The sequence below is a fragment of the Portunus trituberculatus genome, chromosome 50 (assembly GCF_017591435.1).
Source record: "Portunus trituberculatus isolate SZX2019 chromosome 50, ASM1759143v1, whole genome shotgun sequence".
Lineage (NCBI taxonomy): Eukaryota > Metazoa > Arthropoda > Malacostraca > Decapoda > Portunidae > Portunus > Portunus trituberculatus.
Window position 1 is genome coordinate 7,509,944 of NC_059304.1, and position 25,454 is coordinate 7,535,397.

The 25,454-nt window shown below is 34.9% G+C and overlaps 1 protein-coding gene across 16 annotated transcripts in view; it reads left to right on the forward strand.

Moving 5' to 3' along the window:
* The window catches only part of LOC123499623 (paired amphipathic helix protein Sin3a-like), a 94,127-nt gene extending 69,754 nt beyond the window's left edge, over nucleotides 1-24,373 (forward strand). For 14 of the 16 annotated variants that reach the window (XM_045247916.1, XM_045247915.1, XM_045247920.1 and 11 more), the window contains 19 exons: nucleotides 3,217-3,362; nucleotides 9,238-9,697; nucleotides 9,847-9,984; nucleotides 10,368-10,499; nucleotides 14,454-14,747; nucleotides 15,691-15,840; nucleotides 16,127-16,229; nucleotides 16,465-16,679; nucleotides 17,331-17,582; nucleotides 18,027-18,197; nucleotides 18,510-18,747; nucleotides 18,859-19,256; nucleotides 19,664-19,847; nucleotides 20,077-20,222; nucleotides 20,566-20,772; nucleotides 21,085-21,282; nucleotides 21,561-21,673; nucleotides 22,000-22,159; nucleotides 22,302-24,373. In XM_045247916.1, coding sequence (XP_045103851.1) covers nucleotides 3,217-3,362; nucleotides 9,238-9,697; nucleotides 9,847-9,984; nucleotides 10,368-10,499; nucleotides 14,454-14,747; nucleotides 15,691-15,840; nucleotides 16,127-16,229; nucleotides 16,465-16,679; nucleotides 17,331-17,582; nucleotides 18,027-18,197; nucleotides 18,510-18,747; nucleotides 18,859-19,256; nucleotides 19,664-19,847; nucleotides 20,077-20,222; nucleotides 20,566-20,772; nucleotides 21,085-21,282; nucleotides 21,561-21,673; nucleotides 22,000-22,159; nucleotides 22,302-22,538 — 3,942 coding nt within the window. In that variant the 3' untranslated portion in view covers nucleotides 22,539-24,373. The remainder of the gene's footprint in view (nucleotides 1-3,216; nucleotides 3,363-9,237; nucleotides 9,698-9,846; nucleotides 9,985-10,367; nucleotides 10,500-14,453; nucleotides 14,748-15,690; nucleotides 15,841-16,126; nucleotides 16,230-16,464; nucleotides 16,680-17,330; nucleotides 17,583-18,026; nucleotides 18,198-18,509; nucleotides 18,748-18,858; nucleotides 19,257-19,663; nucleotides 19,848-20,076; nucleotides 20,223-20,565; nucleotides 20,773-21,084; nucleotides 21,283-21,560; nucleotides 21,674-21,999; nucleotides 22,160-22,301) is intronic. The other 2 variants (XM_045247923.1, XM_045247919.1) reach the window with 2 other exon arrangements.
* The last annotated feature ends 1,081 nt before the right edge of the window (nucleotides 24,374-25,454 follow it).

The following is a 25,454-nucleotide window of genomic DNA, read 5'->3' on the forward strand; positions in this document are numbered from 1 at the left end:
TATATATATATATATATATATATATATATATATATATATATATATATATATATATATATAAGAAACAAAATGTGAAGTTATATTCTTTTAAGAAAATAACCATGAAAGTAGTGAAATATTATGTTTTATTATTTAGACGTTATATATATTAATTAATTTATTTATTTATATGTTCTTTAGATGAGCTGAGTACATTTTAGGTTCATAAGAAGTAATTCTGTGAAAGATAATATAACTAGAAAAAGATACACAATGCAGTGCCTTTAGATGTACAAGAATACATCTCTCATGTTCTGTTTGCTAAAACTGAGCTATAATTCTCCTTTTATCATCATTTTTGATGAGAAAGAGCGATTGAGTACTTTCAACAGCACCAGTGCTTCATATTGCTTTAACCACAAAAATTCTTTAGATAGGTGCAATATTAAAGCTACATGTTCCTATATAAAACTGCTGTAGCAAATCCCTTGTCTCTTGGCTTAATGTTCTTGACTAAAAAATTGGAGAATTGCATCAGCTGGCTTAATCAATTCTGAATGTACTTGATGTCTTAAACTTTCTTAATATGTAAATGTAATGAATAGACAAATTACTAAATTGTTGTATACCTTTGATTTCAGTAAGTAATATTTTACTTGTTAAATAATGATTGTCATATTTATTTTGTTTAACATTCTTATGCTAAGATGCATTCTGTTTGATCAGTCAGATGGAAAGGAGCAAGACCCATTTGGTGTATTTTTATTTTGATCATAATTATGAAGTAAAGTAATTTTGGGAAGTGCATTGACAGGTTTCCCATTCCCTCTTCTTCAGTCATCACTTATTAGTAATAGCTGATGTTTCTAAAAGGTTATGCCTGTGACTGACACTTTTTGAATATCATAGACATTTGAACTGCTGGATTTAATAAAAGATGATGTAAATATGGATGCAGTAAGTAGCCCAAATTTAATTGTATGATAATTAAATGAGTATGAGAAGAGAATATTGAGTGTTCCAAATTTGATTTGATAGACTGGATTATTTGGGTTTGGCATCTTTTATCTGGAGAGAAAAGGACAAGGCTAATGAGAAAGTAGAGAGAGAATATGTGTATTTGGTAGAAGATTAATGAGAAAGCAAATTAAGCTATCTACTCAGGGCAGAATGTGTACCAGATCAAGAATGTGGCAAATATAGGAAATATGTATTTGAGAAATATTGATAAGTGTTAGGGATAAAATTATTGCCAAATAATCAGAACAGAAAATACTTCTTAAAGATGAGTGAAATAAACCCAGAGTTGTTTCCATGTTAAGGGACGATGGATTGGTAGATTTTTATGAGCCACCAGCTTTTTAAAGTAAAAGCTAAATGAAGTCAAATATAATCTTACATTCTTTCAGTAAGAATAGATTTTCTTATTTATTTTTAGCAGAGTTTCCTAGTTTACATGACTGAGGAAGATGCTAAGGAAAGTCAGCAATGGATTAATAGAGAACTTGGTATTCTGGAGATACATACAGTAACCATGAACATATTTTTAAACAGAAAAAAAATACAGTTTCTACATTTTGTTAAGTGAAATCCTCAAATGTTTATCAGGCTCCATCATGCAATAAGCATTTGTTATAGAAATGTAGATAAAAGATAATCATTATTTTCATGATTGTGTGCACATGCACTGCCAACACTGAAGAATAGAAAAAGAGGAGTTTCATTTTGGGATTGGGGATTGTTGAAGGTCAGTCAGTAGCTGGTAATTATGATAAATGTAATACTTAACAAATAGTAGATATAAAACCCTAACATTCAAGACTTGTTAGGGATATTTGTTCAGATTTTCTTTTCAAAATTCATGAGATCAAGCATGACAACTTCAACAGTTTCATGAAATTTGACAGTTTAGAGAATAACAGTTGCATCCTTACTTGATTTGGAAATAACATAGCAGCAGTAATGTGTAGTACATGCATATATTAACACTTAATGTTGATTACAGTTTAGAAATAGTGTGATAAGATATCTAATGAATTTACAGCCATTCTGGCATGTAATGCAGTGTACAGACATGAGAAATAAAATGAAAGGTTCGATCACATTGAAAATTCAGGCTATTGCACTTTGTGTTGCATCCTTCATTTCAATTTGGCAGCATCTTAAGTATCTTATGTTGATGCTTGTTCAATTTGCGTAATAGTATTACATTTATACAAGTTTAAAGAGAAGTTTTCAAAATCTAGCCATAGGTGAAACTGCAAGTGTATGTGTTTTTTTTTTTTTTTTTTTTTTTTTATCAGTTTCTAATCAGTGGAGTCATCTCTTCAGATAGGATATTTGAAAAATAGTGAAGAATACAAGCTTGAAGTTGTAATTAATTTTATGTACTCCCCCCCTCTGTTCATTGTTAGTCATTTCACAATTTACACTTCATGGAATACTTTGTGTTATTCTGGAATATGTTTTCATCTTTGCTCTCTCATGTATACTTTTCAAGACAATAGTACAAATTAAGACTAATCTTGTCAGTATAACCTTGATAATTCCAGTTTCTCATGTCCCCAAATCAGTTAAATGCATGTTAGTATTGGTTTTGGGTCAATAATTCATTTATGGATTTCCCAAAGGTATGTCCTTATAGTTACCCAATTATAGAATGGTAACAAATTATTCTTCAGTGAATATATATACAAGATATACATAAAAGTATTGAATCTTCACTCAGATAATTTTCATTATAATTGGCAAGATAGAAACATCTTAGGTGCCTAGGTGACACATGAGTACATTTAAAGATTGATGTGACATGCTACATTACCGACAAGAAAGAAAGAAACATTTTGAATCCACATACATAAAAAAAAGTAGTTTTGAGAAACAGTGTTCTGTTGAGACTTGTGCCTTTGCAGGGTTTGTACAGCCCTAGCTAGCCAACATTTTGTCATGTTATGGTATGTGCAAATTATCATAGTACATTGAATTTGAAAAGAGGCTATGCCACTTTATTTTCATTTTTGTTTTTCAACATGTTAAAGAGCTCTTTAATTTTGAGGAGACAAAATGACAAAGGCGTATGAACCCTGTTTTTATTCTATTGTTAATATATTCATGAAGATTTTGCTAAAGAACAGTATTGTAGTGTGGTAAAGACCTGCCAAAACTCAGCAGAACACTGTGGAAAAATTAACTTTTTATTGTCTTTATGGCCACAGTTGTATTGTTTTTCTCCATTAGGTGAGTGTCAGTGTGCCAGGCCAACAGACAACAGTGGTACACACTCCACAAGGAGTTCATCATCACATTACTTCCACTCATCATCCACCGCCTCCTCCACCTCCTGCCGTCACTGTGAAACCTCCACATCATCCACCTCCTCAAAGGTGAGACTTGTGTACCAATGGTAAAAATTCCTTTATCTTAATATTATGAAGCTGATTGGATTTGGAAGACATTTCTTCTGTTTAACCCCTTCGATACAAGATCAAACGTATGTACAAGAATTGGTTCCTCATACACACATACAAGCTCGTATTCATATATGAGATTGGTAATGGGATCTCAATAGAAAAATCAAATGCTTGTATTATGGCTTAGGGTGCTGTCTCAGGCCTTTTATAAGTGCATAGATGCACTGGGGAAGCCCCTCCCACTATTCTAGTAGCCAATTAGTATGTTGCTTTAGGCCTATGTCACAGCCTCTTAGCCAGTGTCTGTAGTGTGAAAACATCACTGTAACATTGATTAAAATTTCATTTAATGTTAAAGAAGAATTTTCTTGATTATATTATCTATATATCCATATGTTAATTTACTAAGATGATTACTTATTACAAAGCTTCCTCCCCCCCTCCCACAGTATACAGTGGTGCCTCACGATAGTGAACACTTTGTGGTGAGGTGTCTGTTACTGAGAGGGGTTTGTCTGCAAGACCCATAAACCCCTGTACGCCTTTTTTTCACCTCATTAACTTAATTTCTTAATAATGCATTTTGAACATTTAAAACAACATTATTCAATGTTCAATGTTGAAAAATAAGAATTAGTTATTATTTTAGAAGTATACAGTTATAAAAAGTTGTCTTACCAAGAATAGATGAATTATTATAAATATAGCTGCTTCTAACCTCTCTCACCTTATCCTCTGTCTTTGTTTTTCTTTCTCTCCCTCTGTTCAATACAAATTAGTGAGTTTCTTAAATTATTTCAGAAATCCTGTTAACTTTTTTCCACATCACTGTTGAGGTAAAAATCAAGGCTTTTCTCTATTTAACCCGCTAAGACCGATGGCCGTAAATTTCGCACCCTCCCATTACCGCAATTATCATAAAAAAATCAACTCTTATAAATTACTCTGGAAAAAAATCTGCTGTTAGTAGACATGACAATGCATCATCCTACAAGTTTTTATTGCTCTACTCACTATGGTTGTGTCAGAATAATAACCGATAATTGGAGAAGATTGTGGTAGCGGCAACTCGGGGGAGGTGCTTTTATGTGTATTCTTACATAATGTAAGGCACTGCTCATGTTTTTATGTGTTTTCACATGTTTTTCGTGTTTTCACTCATATTGGCTGATTATAGTTACGTATGTTTTTATCAGGCGTGGGTGACGATGTTGTCACAATAGCGGGGTCGGGATCTACCTCCAACCTGTGCACTTTGCGTCTTGTCCCGCCTTGTCTATCACTTTTATCACTAAACTTTAGCTTCCTCTTAGCACCAGTAGCCATAGTTGTAAATAATAGTTCCTTAAATAAGTAAATACGTAAATAATTATCACCGCGACACGACGCTCACGCACCTCACAGAAAATTGCGGGAGACTAGCTGGCTAGAGCGGTGTGCTTCCTGGGAGCCGACAGTACTACCATAGGCCTACGTCATGACCAAATATAGCAGCGCTACCAATGCTAGCGCGGTTTTTATTAGCGCTCAAAGTAGCTGCCCCATTTAAGGACTGTCGGAAGTGTGCTATGCAGCCGTATTTAAGGCCTGTCAGACTTTTCGGGTTAAAAAGTCTTCCCTATCCCAAGTGTGGCATATGTGCAAGGAATTGTGACCAAGTGCCAATGCCTCTTCACACACCTTACATTATGTAGTCCTGCTATGGACTATTATTTTGCTGCAAGCTTGTCATATGGTCACCTCACAGCTAATATAAGACAATAATATGCAATATGAACAAGTACTTCAGAGAAAGAGTAGGAGGGGGGTGGCAGTCACCTCACAGCTAATCTAAGACAATAATATGCAATATGAACAAGGACTTCAGAGAAAGAGAGTAAGAGGGGGGTGGCAGAGCATGTAGGTTTAGGGAAGGCTGTGTTCTGCCACTATATATTATTGTCCTGTTGCAAGATCACCTTATGGCCACCCTCAAAACCAATCTATGGTAGTAATCTGCAGTTTGAAATAGTACTTCTTGGAAGAAGTAGAAGAGAGAGACAGACAGACAGACAGAGCATGCTGGGTTGATGAAGTCCAGATGACAAAAAAATTACAAAGCCTCCCCAATCACTCAAATTTTGTTTTCATTTACAGATCTTTGGAGGTCTACAATTTCATTCCTTTCTTTTAACTAAGGAGAATTTAGTATGAAGTGGACTAGGTTTTCCTCTTCTGGATTCACTGGCTGAAAGGAACAACAAACTCTCTCTCTCTCTCTCTCTCTCTCTCTCTCTCTCTCTCTCTCTCTCTCTCTCTCTCTCTCTCTCTCTCTCTCTCTCTCTCTCTCTCTCTCTCTCTCTCTCTCTCTCTCTCTCTCTCTCTCTCTCTCTCTCTCTCTCTCTCTCTCTCTCTCTCTCTCTCTCTCTCTCTCTCTCTCTCTCTCAAATGCATAACTAGCAATTCACACTAGCAGGCCATGGATCCAGCCAGCCTGGGACCCCATTTTACCATGAATGTGACTGGTGACCACACAGCCAAGCAGTCACGGTTCTCTATCTTATTACAAGTTTTGTAAATCATAGACCAACAAGATGTGTTAAAGTAGTATCTAGCATGCTGGAGTAGATAAACAGAGGCCTTTTTGGTTTATTTATTGTGTTGTACATGCATTGTACATATACATGCCACTCAGGAACTATGGATTTATAGAAAAAACTGCCATTATGGTAAAGAAATTGGTTAGTATCTGATCAGTCTGTTACTGAGTGAAATCTGTTAATGTGAGGTCCGCTCTTAGCGAGGCACCACTATTTGCAATGAATATTTGATGTTTAGTTTCAGCTTTCTCAAGGGTTTAGTTGTTGGGTTGCAATAATTTGGGTGTAAAGCAAATCATTTATTCCTGTTTCTCTTTCATAGTATTCTTTGCATTGTCTTATCATGAGCATATTTCCTCTAGTATAATCAACTTTACAGGCCATAACATAGTACTACATAATCAATGCTTTACATACTCTCCAGTCCTTTACCACATTTCATCCTTACTCTTCAGCTGATTCAATATAACTAGCTCAATTTTAGGTATCAGTCTGCATATCACTTCTACACTTATTGTGTAAATAACATAGTTTATGATATATGTGGATCCAGTGGCAAACTTACAACTGTACAAGGACATAGAAATCTCTTACAAGCAAAAACCTGGCTTTCTCTATTATCATCAAGTATTATGTTAAAATAAATCAACTTTTGTACAATAAGATTTTTTTATCTATTGATTTCAATTTTATATATCTTTATTTATTTATTTATTTATTTATTTTTATTTTATTTTTTTTTATTTATTTATTTATTTATTATTTTTTTTCAATTGGCTTCATCTCCAAAATGCTGTGTGTTCTACTTTGTATTTTAGTGTCAGTTATTATCCTCTTCCTAACACAGTATGATTCAGAAATAGTCATTTATTGCCTGCTGTATTAATTCAAATATTTACAAGGGCTAGTTCTCTTTTTTAATGGAACTTGTATAGTTCATTGTACATGGGTTGCTCGTGCAGTCATGTCTTCTTTTAGCTATGTTTATCTCCATTCATCCAAAAGTAAGACATTGTATCATTGTTTAATCGTGAACTTTTACCTTTTCCCCCTATCCTTACTCAACCTTGAAACACTAATCCTCATTAATAGATATAAACTAGATAAAAGATAACTTTAATCTCTAGTTGTTTAGGCTGCTGCTTGTGTAGCAAACTCAACCATTGCAAAACAATAATTATAGATATATAACAACACTAGTGAACAGTGTCAGCACACTTTGGTAACAGATGAAGAAATGTCACACTAATGAAAGTAAATGCTGTTGCTGTTTTGATATCCAATAGAAATTCGGGTTTGTAGATGTCTGAATGTGTTAATGCATTTGTAGCTAAAAGAGACAAGGCTGACGAAGATCCTAAGGTGTGCCTGATAACTGAACACCATCTCATCCATTTGCTACATTCAGGCATTATAACTAACATTTTAGTTCCCTTTACTTTTTATCATTAGAATTAATGTTCCTTTGAAACAGCTTGTTGATTTTTTTTCCAGTGAAGTCATTAAACATAAGTAAGGATAATTTGGATGTAGCTCATGTGGATCAAGGTAGAAATTTATAATTTTAAGATTCCCATCTTTCTTTCATGCACAGCCATTATAATAAAAAAATAATATTCCTTTTGGTCACTTCTTTTACAACACAGACCTCATTTTGAATGTACTTAAAATATTGTGTGCTTTAGTTTTTTAGCCAACACCTTTACTCACACATATATGTAAGCACAGGAATATCCTTTTGGTCTTTTAAATTTATTTTGAGCCAGTTTGAACAACTTGAATTTGTTTAGTTGATTTTTTTTCGTGACATATCTTGTGTTTCGTATAGTTGATTTTTATTCTTCATCTTGATATTTCATTTCAAATCTATTGGGTAAAGTGGCTGTTGTATGGTTAGTGATGTCAATGGACAATGCAGCCATCCCCAGTGTGGTTGAATATATATATATATATATATATATATATATATATATATATATATATATATATATATATATATATATATATATATATATATATATATATATATATATATATATATATATATATATATATATATATATATATATATATATATATATATACACACACACACACACACACACACACACACACACACACACACACACACACACACACACACACACACACACACATACAGTGGAGACTCAATACTTGAACGCAAAAGTTCGATTTGATATTAAAAAAAAAAAAAAACCTTATAGTCAAACGTCCACACATTTCATTATAAACAAAGGGTCCCTGGTGTCCCACTTTCCCCTCTGCCAGTTGTGACTTGTGCTGCTTCAGTCATCAGAATAACATTCTCCTGCATTCTATCTGAAGTCTTGCTATTATAAACTTACATTAACACCAAAGGCTTATTACTGGTGAAAATATCTGGTAATCAAACGCTGCACATTTGGTCGTATACAAAGCTCTGTCATGTCCCTTCTCACAGCTGCCACTGTATTGTTCTGATACTGCATTACTGGTAATATTGGTATACTGGATGCCAGTGTGCATCCTTAGTCCTACCATATCTTTGGAAAAACAACATTCTTCTGCCTTCTGTCAGTTATTTTTCATTTAAAAACTTAGTGGCACCAAAGAGGCTTATTAGTGATGAAAATAAGGAATCTAGTGAGAGTGCAAGTGTTAGTGAGCCACAGCACTCCACTGGTGGATTCACAGGAATCATACCTGGAGAAAAGTTGCCAAGACATTATCATGGATGGTGACTCATCCTCGAGCTATCTCCTTCCTCCTCCCCGCTCTTCTCCCCTCTTCTTATAAGTTATCCATCACCAGTCTTCACTTATGGTATGTACAAATCAAAATTGTAAAAAAAAAAAAATACATAGAAATTTACAAACGAGGTTTTGCTAAGATAAAACGAATTACCTGATGTATATGTATCAATAGTCAAACTTTTTTAATACTTGAACAGCCATTTGGAATGAATTAAGTTCGAGTATTGAGTCTCCATTGTGTGTATATATATATATATATATATATATATATATATATATATATATATATATATATATATATATATATATATATATATATCACTGATAATTATTAGAGTCTACTTTATTAACTTAATTTCAACATAACCTGAAACCAGTCCATTGCAGTATGCAGTTGTTTGGAAATTTACTTTAGATTCACATTTCTGTTAAAAGCATTTATTTTCCTGAATGGTATATTTCTTTGGACAACTTTAGTAGTTGGTATTGTATGGAAAAACAATTTTTCTTTTTCAGATCATTATCAGCTGGAGTAACTCAGCATCCTGGGCCGGGTCTTGTTGGAACTCATACTGTTCATAATGTAACTGGAGGAACATCTGGGCCAGGAGGTGGAGGAAGCAGTAGTGTTGTAACTGGGGGAGGTGGGGGTGGAACCGGAGGGGGAGGAGGTCCGGGTGGGGGTGGCAGTGGTGTTGGTACTGGAGCAGGAGGAGGTGCTGCCAGTGTCAGTCAGGTAACCAATGTTAGTGGTGGGAACAGCGCTCCCTCAGCAACGAATACCAGTTGTAGCTCAAATGCCACTAATAACACCACTGCAGGAACGCCACACTCCACTAACACTGCCCCACAGCACCCAAACCGTGAACCTCAACCACCACCACCGCCTCCCCCTCATCATCACCATCACCATCATCAGGCTCCAGCACAACCTGTGGAATTCAACCATGCAATTAATTATGTTAATAAGATAAAGGTATGTTTGACTTAATTGTATTATCAGCATATATATTATTGTAAAACTGATAAATTCAACTGCTTGTAAAAGTAACATATAGACTAACATTTCTACCTTAACATTATTTCATTCATCTATACTGAGTTAATGTTTTCCTGTCTTTTCAGTTACGGTTTCAAGGTCAGCCAGATATTTATAAACAGTTCCTAGAAATCCTTCACACTTACCAAAAGGAGCAGCGGCATATCAAAGATGGAGGTTCTATTCCCACTCGAGCCCTCACAGAAACAGAAGTTTATGAAAAGGTAAGAATAGCAACATATTTGCATAATTATGGAGTTGAAGACCAGTATTGTATATTATTATTGTTATTATTATTTGTCATTTATTTATTTTTTTATTGTTTTTATTTATTTATTTATTTATTTATTATTTATTTATTTTATTTATTTATTTTTATTTATTTATTTTTTTTTTTTTTTCTAATTTATTATAAACTTCTCTTGCTAGACCTTTGTTAGATTCAACTGCTCTGAAATTCAGACGTCTTGGTACTACTAAGAGAATTCTTTCAAGTTTCTAAAATATAAACTTTGTTCTGTATGATGGAAGAAGTATTTTTGCTAGCATGTACTTTCATTTTATTTATTATATTAATATATAATGTACTTTTATCTCTTTCACCTAGGTTGCAAAATTGTTTGAAAATCAAGAAGATTTGTTGCAAGAATTCAGTCAGTTTCTCCCAGATGCTACCAACAACTCTGCAACACAGGCAGCTGTGTCAGATATTATGGATCAGTATCGGACTCATCATGGAGTAAGGACTAATTTTTGTCTTGTTTTCGGCCTATGCTTATTAATTTACGTTTGAGTGGTTGATCTCTTCTAGGAGGAAGTGTTGGTGTCTTATACCATGCTCTCTCTCTCTCTCTCTCTCTCTCTCTCTCTCTCTCTCTCTCTCTCTCTCTCTCTCTCTCTCTCTCTCTCTCTCTCTCTCTCTCTCTCTCTCTCTCTCTCTCTCTCTCTCTCTCTCTCTCTCTCTCTCTCTCCATTTTAGTTAAGAATAGTGTTAGGCTGGGGACCTATTGATCCTTATTCATTTAGTGGTATGGGTTCATAGGTACATTATCTGTACTCTATGTAGGCACCTTGATATCTGTGGATGCATCTGGCATCTGTTATTGACCTCAGCTCAGTCATGCCATGCCATGGGGAGCACTAAGGTCTGCATAGGTGACAGGGAAGTGTTATCTATGACCCTTTGGGTTATATGTATCCCTACAGTACAACATATATTGTTTATTTTGTTTGAGCACCTGAGGTCTGCTGTGGGCAGTAGAGAAATTCATAGCACCTTGCTTATGGTGTCCTTGGATATGGGTAGCTATCACATGAAAGTTGCTGACTTTGTTAATAAGACCACAATATAACTGACTTACTTGATCTTGCTGTGGTAACAATTACTCCTCCCCCTTCTCTCTCTCTCTCTCTCTCTCTCTCTCTCTCTCTCTCTCTCTCTCTCTCTCTCTCTCTCTCTCTCTCTCTCTCTCTCTCTCTCTCTCTCTCTCTCTCTCTCTCTCTCTCTCTTTCTTTCTTTCTTTCTTTCTTTCTTTCTTTCTCTCTCTCTCTCTCTCTCTCTCTCTCTCTCTCTCTCTCTCTCTCTCTCTCTCTCTCTCTCTCTCTCTCTCTCTCTCTCTCTCTCTCTCTCTCTCTCTCTCTCTCTCTCTCTCTCTCTCTCTCTCTCTCTCTCTCTCTCTCTCTCTCTCTCTCTCTCTCTCTCTCTCTCTCTCTCTCTCTCTCTCTCTCTCTCTCTCTCTCTCTCTCTCTCTCTCTCTCTCTCTCTCTCTCTCTCTCTCTCTCTCTCTCTCTCTCTCTCTCTCTCTCTCTCTCTCTCTCTCTCTCTCTCTCTCTCTCTCTCTCTCTCTCTCTCTCTCTCTCTCTCTCTCTCTCTCTCTCTCTCTCTCTCTCTCTCTCTCTCTCTCTCTCTCTCTCTCTCTCTCTCTCTCTCTCTCTCTCTCTCTCTCTCTCTCTCTCTCTCTCTCTCTCTCTCTCTCTCTCTCTCTCTCTCTCTCTCTCTCTCTCTCTCTCTCTCTCTCTCTCTCTCTCTCTCTCTCTCTCTCTCTCTCTCTCTCTCTCTCTCTCTCTCTCTCTCTCTCTCTCTCTCTCTCTCTCTCTCTCTCTCTCTCTCTCTCTCTCTCTCTCACACACACACACACACACACACACACACACACACACACACACACACACACACACACACACACACACATGGAAATAAGAAGGGGATAAAGAAATGTTGAGAGATATGAGAAATTGTTTAAAAAAAATGTTGCAAGAAAGCAGGAATGTAACACTTACAGATGACTTCAGCTGCAAAGAGGTATGCTGGGAAACCTGGACCACACAAGGAGAAGAGCTCTGGGGATATACACTAATAAACTTAACAATGATTAACGCTATGACAGTGGATTAGGGAAACTACAAGAGTTGGATGAAATGAGGAGGCATCGAGGTTCGACCTATTGTTTACAAAAGAGTTGATATCATAGAAGAAATTAAGTATTTGTTCCCTCTAGGAATAAGTGACCATCTGTTGATTGAATTCAGCCTAGACAATGGTTCAGCAGTAAATAAGAACAAACTTCACATAAATGGGAGATATAATTATGGGAAGGCAGACTTCGCAAAGTTAAGGGAATACTTCACGGAAACTGAGTGGAATCAACTATATATTTATTTACGAATATTTATAATGAAGGAATTAAAAGATATGTTCCCAAAATCAAAATCAGTGATGAGGAGAGAAAGGAAGAATGGTATAGCATAAGATGTTGATTAGCAAAAGTGAAAGAGGAAGCAGCATAGAATAAATGGAGAAAAAGAAAAGGACTTAATAATTGGGAAGAATTTAAGGTAAGTAAGAAGTGAATATGTCCAAACACTGAGAGAGGAACAAAGGAACTAAGAGAAAGACATAGTTGACATATGCAAAAATGAGCCAAAACTTTTATAAATACGTTAATGGGAAAATGAAAAAAAAAAAAAAAAAAAAAATAATAGATTAAAATTTGATAATGTCACATAAGAGGATGCAAGATCACAGGCAGAAATAACACGTAGGTGTTTTCAATCGGTATTCACCAAAGCAAACAAGTTTGAAGGGACACAAACAGGTCACGGGGACAAAGAAACAAGAAAGATCCATGTAGAAGTCAGGGAAATCAGGAAGATTATGAAAACTTTGGATGTGAATACGGCTCAAGGACTAGATGGGGTGTCAAATTTGATATTGAGGTAATGTCATGACCAACTGACAGATATTGCATACCATCATAATACATTCTTTTGAGGAAAGAAAATACCAATTTTTAACGTAGTTAACAATGAAGAACCATTGAACTACAGGCCAGTGTTCCTAACATGCGTGATTGCAAAACTAGCTGAAAAAATAGTCAAAGACAGATGGGTGCAACAGCTAGAAGAGTCACATACATTAACTGTACAACAATTTGGTTTTACAAGTGGAAGATCTTGTGTCACAAACTTATTGAGTTTTTACAGTAGAGCAATAGATATAATTCAGGAAAGGGACAGATGGGCAGACTGTGTCTACCTGGATCTAAAAAAAAACTTTCGATAAAGTACCACATCAAAGATTGCTGTGAAAAATTAAAAACATAAGTGGTTTACAGGGTAAAGTTCTGGATTGGATAACAGACTTCCTAAAGGACAGAAAAATGAGAACAATGATAAAAGGTGAAGAATCAAAATGGTGCAGAGTTATAAGTGGAGTTCCACAGGGAACGGTTCTTGCCCATGTAATGTTCATAGTGTATATCAATGATATGGTTGATGAGGTGGACAGTTGTATAAACTTATTTGTAGACGACGCAAAGTTACTGAAACGAGTGGAAAATGACATGGATTGTGAAATGTTACAAAAGATTTTAGTAAGATCCGCAAGTGGAGCAAGAAATGGGAAATGGAATTTAATGCAAAAAAGTGCAAAGTGATAGAACTAGGAAAAAGCAATAGAAGACAGAAGAGATCTTACACTATGGGAGAGGTAGAAATTCAGAAAACAAAAGAGGAGAAAGACTTGAATATTACAATAAATGACAAATTATCATTGGAAAAACACATTGACAACATAGTTGGGAAAGCATGAGTTACCAAGAAAAATAAAATGGGCATTTACCTATATACATGAAGAGATGATGAAAACACTAATAGAATTATTGATTTGACCTAAACTAGAATATGCTGCACTTGTATGGTCACAACTTAAGAAAGATATAAGGAAGATAAAGAGGATTCAAAGAGCTGTAACCAAAATGGTTCTAAGTTTGAGAGACCTAACGTATGAGGACAGATTAAAGATATTTAAACTTCTAAGATAGCAATAGATGAGATAATAGGAGACCTAATTGCTATATACAGGGTATGGAAAGGATGGACACAGTTGACAAAGACCTGGAACTGGATGACTATAGATATGGAGATGTGACAGCATGAGCAAAGCTCTTTTCCTGTAAAACACAACTAGATAAAACACACACACACACACACACACACACACACACACACACACACACACACACACACACACACACACACACACACACAGAAAATTCAAGGTGTTGCCATTTAGAATCCTTGTATGAGTTATTTTTAAGAATAAGTTTCAGTTATTATGTAATGTTATAAATATTCCATTGATAAGAAGGATGGAGGTATCCTCATGTATGTTACTTTCTTTACTTATTTACAGAGTAACAAGGCAGTGAGCAATGATCATACATCAGTGAAGAAGTCAAACATCAAAGGCTCATGTGGGTTAGGATCAGGAAACAATCTCGTCAGTGGCCCAGGCAATACTCCAAACAAAACTTCAAGTATGTTTGGCCTTCAGTTGAAGCGGCCTCATTCAGGCCCCACACAAACTCACACCCATTCACATGCTCAGCCTCCAGTAAAGAAACCAAAGCTTGGCTACCTGAAGGATATGAGTGCTGCAGAAGCAGGAAAATATGCAACCTTGGCAGAGTATGCCTTTTTCGATAAGGTAAAACACTTTTATTACTACCTATTGAAACAAAGATTAGTTATATTCATAAATTATTTAAAATATATATATATATATATATATATATATATATATATATATATATATATATATATATATATATATATATATATATATATATATATATTTATTTATTTATTTATTTATTTATTTATTTATTTAACATTGGAGTTTTAATCTCTTATAATCTGTTCATAAGTACACTTAGTAAACAAATAATTACTTGTCCAGCTACACACAATTGATAGAGACTTTTGATGGTTTGACTATGATATGGGCTTGACTATTGAAAAGGTTGGCTCCTGGCTTGGTAACAATGTGAAATGATGTCCATTTGCCACACATACCCTGGTGTTGCTATGGTAAGATGGATAATATGCATGACTACAGATTGGATTGGGTTCAGATCCTGGCTAGAACAGCAAACACTCAGATAACTCTACTTTTCGTCAACATTGCTTAGATATTATTAACTGATATCCTGGATGTTAACAGTTGCCTTGTATTATATGATCATTAAGCAAGTTCTTACCATTGGATGAAAAGTAGGTTTTATGGTGATGGGCACAATAGCTGTTTGGCTGATGGTATTTGACATCAATTTAAGAATTTCTTGTGTAGCAGAGTTGGTGTTATGCTACATCTCCCTAAATAAGTTTTTTTTTTTTTTTTTTTTTTTTTTTTTCAAATCTTACATCAAGATATTTATCATGTTTTCTGTATGTTTTCAGTAACACATTATGTGGTAGTCTTCCATGTCTGAATTCTTATACTGTTATTTTAAGAGTTGTTCATCTAACTCTAAAATTAGCATTCATCTAATCTCTTTTCATGATATCACTATTTTCTATGACAATTAGTGAAACTTAAATTTACTTAAATTCATTTTGAACATTGAATTTACATTGCATGTATTTTCCAGGTTCGGAAAGCTCTGCGACATGAAGAAACATACCATAATTTTTTGAGATGCATCACACTATACAATGAAGAAATTATAACCCGCTCAGAGCTAGTGCAACTAGTCCACCCGTTCCTTACCAAGTTCCCTGATCTCCTGAAGTGGTTTAAGGTTTGTTTCAGTGTTACTTTCATATTTGTCAAAATTTATTTTCTTGATAGTTATAATTATCTGCTGCTTGTGAAGTCAGTATAAATATGTTCTTAAAAGATAATGACTGATGTGCCTGAGTGTTTTGTCTTTGAAACATCAAGAACTTCAAGTTCATTCAACTCTGTGAGAGAGTTGTATTTGATTTGGAATGTATAGAATACTATTGGTTAATTGTTCCTGATTGATTGTTTTCTATAGTTATTCAAATCTTTATGAACATAATACTTTTTAATTTTTCTTCTAGGAGTTTGTTGGTTACAGAGAAGGCTCTATGGGTTCTTCAGATATTATACCTTCAACTGTTGCCAAACAAGAAAGAATAAGTGGAGATTTAGCCATGGAAATAGGTAAAGACTGATTTATTATTATTAAAAGAAAAGTTTATATGTATATTAATTTATATTATGGATCATACATTTTCAGTCCCATATCCACATGAATTTTTATTATTTAAATAAGTGATGGATATTCTGTTGAAGTTAGTTTGTTATTTTTGAATTTTTTCAGTGTTTACATACTGAATGCATAAAGACTCAAGTGTGAAAGGAAAAAAGGGTCTTCAAATAAGCTTGTGTTTTACAGATTATACAACATGCAAGAGGTTAGGAGCTTCATACTGTGCTCTTCCCAAGTCATATCCTCAACCCAAATGTTCTGGTCGTACAAGTTTGTGTCGAGAAGTCCTCAATGACACTTGGGTGTCATTTCCTTCCTGGTCAGAAGATTCCACCTTTGTTACGTCTCGGAAAACACAGTATGAAGAGTACATATATCGATGTGAGGATGAGAGGTTTGAGGTAAGTAGATAGAAAACAGTTCAGCCATGCACTTATAACCTTTAAGATATTTAATCTTGTAGCATTACTTAATATCCATGGTCCATTAGAGATGAATAAGTGCTTGATTTCTGAAGGGAATTAATAAACTTTAGTGTGAGATTTGCTTTCTTCTGTGGAAAATGCCAGTCTTTCATATATGTATTCTATTCTATGATTTTCTGTAAATCTTAGAAATAATAGTACACTATTGTGATTAATGAACGATGGGTGCCTTCTAGGATGTAAGAGAAATTATTGAATACATTTTTAACTTCATTTCACTGTGGTTGGTGCTTGGAAAGAAAGCATCTGTAATATATATATATTTCTAATTAACAGCTACTCATACAGGAAATGTTATTTCTAGGATGTAAGGGATATTATTGAATAGAACACATTTTTAACCATTTTACTGTGGCTTGTGCTTAGAAAAAAAAAATTATATATTTTTATATTTGCCAGCTACTCATGCAGGATATAATACCTTTGAGCATGCAATGTTGTTTAGTCCTTGTCACATTGATTTTGAAATGCAACTATTCATGTTCAAATATGGCACTATTTCATCCTGATTTGATTATGATGTCCTGAGATGAATGGACACTAAAAGATTTTTTAACAATACTTCAGCTTGATGTTGTCTTAGAGACAAACTTGGCAACCATGAGAGTTCTTGAAGGAGTACACAAGAAGCTGCAAAGGATGAGTCCAGAAGAAGCAGCAAGATTCAGATTAGATGACTGCCTAGGAGGCAACTCTCCCACTATACACCAAAGGGCCATCCGTAGAATATATGGTGATAAAGCTCCTGATATAATTGACGGGCTAAAAAAGAATCCTGTTGTTGCAGTGCCTTTGGTGTTGAGGAGGCTAAAAGCAAAGGTAATATTAAGAATTTATGTTTTTAAAGTATAGAAACCTAGAAGTCAGAGTAAGAATAATAAATTTGGAATATATATATATATATATATATATATATATATATATATATATATATATATATATATATATATATATATATATATATAATATAGATAGATAGATAGATAGATATTTATTTATTTATTTATTTATTTATTTATTTATAGATTTATTTATTTATTTTTGTGTGGCACATTATTTTCAATAATACCAAGTTAAAAATACTGCTTGGAAAGATTTACCTGGGAAGAATATTCCTTAAATCTAGTGAGAGTGCAGAAGATAGAAATGGAAGAAACAATTATGATAACTTAGAATCTAAGAGGACAAGTAAAATTTAAAACTTACATGCAAAAAAAAAAATATATTGCACGAGATATTTAGGAATTACTTAACATTTTCCAGGATGAGGAGTGGAGAGAAGCACAGAAAGGTTTCAACAAAATCTGGAGGGAACAAAATGAGAAATACTATCTAAAGTCCTTGGATCATCAGGGTATTACTTTTAAGCAGACTGATGTCAAAACCATTCGATCAAAAAGTTTATTGAACGACATAGAAACACTGTTTGATGAGGTAAGATATGTATTCTCTCTCTCTCTCTCTCTCTCTCTCTCTCTCTCTCTCTCTCTCTCTCTCTCTCTCTCTCTCTCTCTCTCTCTCTCTCTCTCTCTCTCTCTCTCTCTCTCTCTCTCTCTCTAGAAATTGTGTTGTGATATATGGAATGTGCTTTAAACTGGTTGCAAAAGAACTTTTGAGAAGTAAATTTAAACATTTAATGGTTCCTCTGAAGCACCTTCTTGTAATTAATTTATGATCGGTCAGAAACATGTAATAAATATCCATACTTTTTTTTATTTTGGGCTTATATCTTGACTTGCATTCTAGCGCCATGAGCAAGCTGAAGAGAATAATGAGATAATAACTGGACCCCATATGGTACTTCATTACCCGGACAAATTTATCCTTGATGATGCAGCTAACTTAGTCATTCATCATGTCAAAAGACAAACTACTTACCACAAAGACGACAAAGCCAAAATCAAGCAAATAGTCAGGCATTTCATCCCTGATCTTCTCTTTCATACTAGACAAGATATGTCTGATGATGAAAAGGACTTAGATGGTGAGTATATATGATCCTTTAATGTATTGAGTTTACTTTTGCCCTACATATTTGGGAATGTGTGTGCACATCATGCTTTTATGGATTTGCCTTGATCAATTTTATTTTCAGAAGAAGATGAGGAAGAAGAAGATGTTAAAAGTGAAGGCAAGAGTGAGGGAAGTAGTCGCCGAGATCTCAGAGGGCGGGATTGTAAACAAGTGTCATCTACACAATGTACCACAACCACTACAACCTCCACATCCACCACCAATAATAACTCAAATAAAAGAAAAACAAGAAATAGAGGAATTGATCAGGAAAAGGAAGATTACAAAAATATCAGGGAAACCAGTGGCAACAATAACAATAATAACCACAGTAAAACCAAAGATGATATGAAAGGCAAGACTGCAATAAATGGTGATGCAACAGAAGATGAAAAAGTTAACATAAAGACAGAATTAGATGATGATAAAGTTGAAGTAAAAGAGGAATCTGGTAACACAGGAAATGGAAGTTTGGAGCCAGTAAGTAATTGCTGTTGAAGTTGTTTCTATCTTAGTTTTTCATGAACCTATTTATTGTAGTAATTCAAAATGCCATGCATTTATTTATTTTCGTTCAAATTATTGTATTGTATTGTACTGGCTTAACTTTATTACCATTGCTTTCACACATACTACTACTTGCTATCTTATTTTGCTTCTATGTGGCCTTTCTCTTTCATATTATCACTTTCATTAGTTCCACCTACATAACTTTCTGTTTAAACTTCATTGTTTTTCTTTCAGTATGGCCAAACAATCTCAGATATGCTTGTTATCACCCATTTCACCTTTCATCTATTCACCTCTGATGCATGACCTTTAGGGATATCTGATAAACATTCTCTCTCTCTCTCTCTCTCATTTTTTTTTTTTTTTCTTCTCTCCAGGATGATGAATACCGATTGTTTATGTGCAACAACAACTGGTATCTTTTTCTACGGTTGCACCAAATTCTGTGCTGTAGACTCACCACAATGTATGAGCACGCTGTCAGAATTGCAGCTGAAGAAGCGAGAGATAAAAAAGATAGAAAAGAAGCAACAGCAGTTGCCTTACGTCTCAAGCCTAAAAGTAAGTGGATACATTGATTTCTTAAAAGTTTTATAAAGTAACTTACTGTTTGGCAATCACCTAGATTTAAACTACTCAAATATTTATTTTCATTGGTATGTATGTTACACATACAAGTTATGTTTTTCACATAGAAGGATCATGTTTCTTTGTAATGGAATAGTTGTTACATAAAGAAATGTTATGGTTGACATAATAAAGAAAATATACTCTAAATAATAATTTTCAGATGAAATTGCTGTTGAGGATTATTATCCGGCCATGCTTGATATGATCAAGAATGTCCTGGATGGCAATTTGGAATCAACTGCATATGAAGACACATTACGGGAAATGTTTGGTATTCATGCTTACACAGGATTTACTTTGGATAAGGTACTTGTTGAACACAGGACTCAATTTGTTTGTGATATATGCCAGTGCATGTCAGCTATTTTTATTTTCCTCTGCAGTCTTGCTTCATTTATTTGTGTGACTGTTATTCTTGTATCTACCTTTGATGTTGCTGTCAAGAGATTCTAGGACTTGCCAACAGTCAGAGAAATCTTGAAGCTTATATTTTTACCTTCACCTCGGGAGGTTCATATTTATGTGGTAACATTAGTTTACCTATAAAGCAACTGAACTTATGGATGTAACTGTAAACCTTGATTGAGTTGATTTGATTGAATTTCCAAGTATTTGTAACATATGACAACTTTCATTCCATTCCATTTAGGTTGTAACAGGAGCAGTAAGACAACTGCAGCATTTGGTTTGTGATGAACCTCCTGCTCAGTGCACTGCAATGTTCCTAACTGAGGCTAAGAGAGGAGGTGCTGGGGGTCCTGTAGCCTCTGCACATAGAAGATTGGCTGCAGAACAGGCATATCAAAAGAGATCAGAGCGTCTGCTGCAAGATGAAAATTGCTTCAAAGTTTATACAGTGAGTCTCCATGTTGTCATTTTACCAACTTGAAGAGATCATTTATAAATACATATAAAGAGATTATTCAATGCATTTCTCCATAGAAACTATTGTATTTATTACATTTACAACACTGTGATGGATGTTTGAACAGTACAGATATGTCAAAATCTTTTTGCTTATTAAACCTTTTCTCACTACCTCTGGGTTTATGGGGAATGTCACCCTTTTTATATAATTAGACACTAAGTGAAGTAAGAGAACTTTTATTCATATTTATCTGTAGGGTCATTGACTGAATAGTACTTATTAAAGTTCTTTGCCTTTCAGTACAAACGAAACTGCAGGATGACAATTGAGCTGATAGATACAGAGATTGAAGAGGGAGAGGAGAGTGGAGGAAGTCCTGGAACTGGAGTGAGTCCCAGTGGTCCAATTCCACCTAATTCAACCATTCCACCAGCTGTAACAGAAGTTGAGAGATGGAGTGAATATGTAGAAAAATATGTCTCTTCTGTTACACCTCAGGTACACTGATGTTTTTTGGCAGGGCATTTTGAGGCTAATTAGTTTATTTCTGGAATCAAAATGAAGCAGAAAAATTCCTAAAGTATTATGTTGTACAAAAATTTTTTATGAAACTATACTACTTGGATTTTCTGAAATGTATAGTTTGATATTGAGAGTTGACTTAATGGATAAGAACTACAGAGACTTGTTGGTATGAGTTTGATTGATATAGTATAGTTGTGTTATACAAAGAAATTTTGTTATATTTAGTTTATATTACTAGAAACTTCTTACAGATCTCTCCTGCTATGCAGGCCCAGCTGTCCAGAAAGCCAGTATTTTTGCCTCGTAATCTCCGTTCCTGGAGGAAGTTAACAGCAGCCAGACAAACAAATCAAGATGTTGAAAAGTTAGTAGTTCTGGATTTTTTTTTTTTTTTTTTTTTTTTTTTTTACCAAAATAATATTGTATTCCATTGTTGTGAAGTGCATTAGGTATTAAGTAAATACTTGCTGCATTCATTTTAGCTCATCAGTCATCCACTCCTAGTGAAAATCAATATGAGTATTGGATGAAATATTGTTAATTTGTAATTCTTTGAAACTGAGTATGAGAAGCCTTTTATGTTATCAGTAACTTCTTTCCTTACATTCAACTCACTGTTGTTTATAGTTGTATTTTACTTATATCCTCACCATAATTTTCCTGATTTATAAATATGTAATTTTATTTTAGGGGTGGCTGCCCAGAAGATGTCAAACCTCCTGTGTGTCCTGATATGGATGCTGTTGACAACACACAGTGCAAATTCAACCTGTCCTCATTCAAAATGGTTTTTGTAGTCAATAGTGATTCATATATGTACAAGAAACAAGCTCTTAAAAGAGCCAAACAGGTGAGCTTATAGATCCAATCCTTGAAATGTACTAAATTTATTGAGCAGAACTTCCTAGAAATTCTTGACATTATATGTAATCTGTTTATCAGGCTAACATCTAGCAGTATCCACTTACTTATCTATGTATCTTTTATTGCAGAGTCATGAACACGTCAGTCAGAGGATGCGCAGTGGCCTAATATCATGGCATAGTGACTGGTGTACCAGACATGTCTCTGAGGCAGATCAAAGAGCTGCCACAGACTGGTTTTTGGGACACACTGATGGTTTGCGGCCTAACAGTACTCGAATATTGCGCATTAATGATCCCTCCCGACCCCCGTTTGCACCCTACAACAAGTACAAGTGTGAATTAGATGAAAGTGGTGGGTCCTAACGAGTGGTATTTGTCTTGCCTCTGAAGTGGGCCAAGTACATTCCCGCACTGAAAGGGGTGAGATACTAATGCCGGTGAAGAGTTCAACTCCCTCACTGTGAGCTGTGACTTAATTCAACTTTGAGGGGAAAGTTTTGTTGGTGTCACCTTGAAGTACAAGATTGTAGCAAGGATGGTGGTGTGGACTGTGCATTGCAGCAGAAAAGGCAGAAAATATGTTGTGGGGGAGTGCAAGAGGAAATGGATCAAATGTAACTTGTTACTGTATTATAGTGATAATTTACCTTGTTTCAAGGTTGTGTTCAGACGCCTGAAGAAAAGAAAGAAAAGTATCTGCTCTAAGCAGAATCCATATGCTGGAAGACTGATAGTGGCAACTGTAATACTTTATGCTAGTGATGCAGTTAATCATTTGATGTGCCTCATGAATGCCTGTCAGTACAATGTAGTATTAAAAGTAAGACAAGTTACACACACCATTGAAGTATCCCAGTGATGAATACCCCAGACAGGACTGCCCACTCACCATCCAGATTGCTGCAGGGTGTCCACAGCACAAACTTGCTACCACATTTGCAAACAACCACCTCATTGTTTTGCTGCTGGGACCGAGAGCTTGGACTCAAATGTGCATAGCCAGTTGTACAAGTGAATGATAATTATAATTTATAACTGTACAGATGATCTGATTAACATTTTGTTAATAAAAGATGTTTCCTTGTAATTAGTCGGAATCAGGGGAGATGGGGGCTTCAGTGGTTGATTGTTAAGGGCGCATTTTTAAGCCAAATCTCTTCTGTGACACAAAATGGGACTTCCCAAAATTGGTTATTTATTACCAGATATATATATATTTATATATACTTATATATATATAGCTTATATGATCAGGGATGAGACCTATCAAAGGCACTTTGTTGCCATGTTCATATTCATCAGAATTAAGCCATGTGAATCCTTATACATGAAATGTGTAATGTATTTTATAAATATATTAAAGTAGACACCTTTCAACCCAGACATCATACACCTCACACAGCTGTACATACACACAAACAACATTCTAATAGGGTTCATCAAGATAATTGCACATACTACTAACAAATGAAAGCCTTCCCTCAACTCATGGTTTTGTAAAAGCCACCCAGAACCCTCATCTCCTCACGAACCGGACATCTCAGAAACTGCCGCGGCCTAGATGACACTATTTAGCTTTAAGAAGTTGTTCCGGCATGGGTGTGCGTGCTGCCAGACTGGAAGAAAAAAAAGGGGGAAAATCCTTGGTAAGACTACAGGGGCATTACTACTCATTATAGGCCTAGCCTAATTATCTATAGCACTGCTGAAATGATGAATGGTGCTGTGAAAAGTTAAAGGGTTTAGGTCTGGCAGCTGAAACATGGTAGAGGCACTTTTTTTTTTTTTTTTTTTTTTTTATTGATTTTTTTTCTATAATCTATTGTTACTCTCATGATAGGTTCTAGGAATTGTTTTTATGAATTCTGAATCAGCTGCATTTATATTTTGCTTATATATTTTCTCTAATTCATATTTTTATTTACCTTATTTTATTTTACTATTTTTTGCCGAGTTAATACTCTACTCTAAAACATGCCATTATGATGAAAGTGCCACAAAATATTAAGCAACTGTCCAGAGTATTGTGTAATAACTGAGAATATTTTTTGTAGTACAAGTAGATGGATGAGTTGATGCACACCTGAGTTGGTGACTTCCTTGTATTTAGAGAAATTCTTTTCTATCCCTCTTGTCAATCACAGAAAGTATTTGTAATAGACATTGAAAACAATAAATCTTTTTACATTCTATTGAAAGACATCTGTTTATTGGTCACCATATGTTGCAGCAAGTAGGAACATCAAATGTTATAGTGTAATGGGGCACTGGCACATTGAATTAATGAAGAAAACGATACATGTTTGCCCTTCTTGATCCTCTTGTATATACAAGTGATAATGGAATTGCACATTCCAAGTACGAGCTAAGAAAAAAGAATACTAAAAGAAATTGGGTTAGGGATTCAAAGTGGAAATGAAAAGTAGTGTGTGGGTGTAATAACATGTTAGTTTACATGTCTATTTCAATGAACTTAAGGTAATTTAAGTAAACCTAACGTAACATGGATGAAAGTAACCGAAGCTAAGTGTACCTGGAATATACATGATACATAGAAGGGTTAAAATGAAAATACAAGAGAATATATATGAGAAGTATGGGATAAAATTATAATAGATTATGGGGACTGATTAGACTTATTTTTGTATATGAGTTTGGTAGTACAGTAAATCCTTGTTATACGGTACATGTGCGTTCCTGAAAACCTTACCGCAAAATAAATAAATACCGTATACCGAACCCATTATAACATTATAATAGGGAATGAGTTCCAGCACGTCAAAAGTCACCCCTAAAGAAATGAAAAAACATGAAAATAGTCATATATATATATATATATATATATATATATATATATATATATATATATATATATATATATATATATAAAGTAAAGTTTTAAGGCATTATGGGTGCGTCACTGTGCGTCGTGATGATATCCACAAAAAAACACACGTTAGGATTACATTTGTGTTCAATGGGAAACGCGGGAAGAGAATTGTTGTGACGTCATCCACGTCACACTTCCCGCGCCAGGCGCCACCCCAGCCATGGCAGAAGGGGCCGTGCGGCGTGCCCCAGCTCAGTGCTCACTGATAACTGATTTATGGTGGGTCGTTCAGGCACCTTGGCCTGACGCCTGGGTTTTTTGTTGTTTACATATCGCTTGTGGACACTGGGCTAACTGGAGTGTTCATCAAACTCTCCACAGTGCTGTAAACAACTAAAGATGCCGAACAATTGCTCAGTGTTTGGATGCAATAACACGAAAAGAAAAAC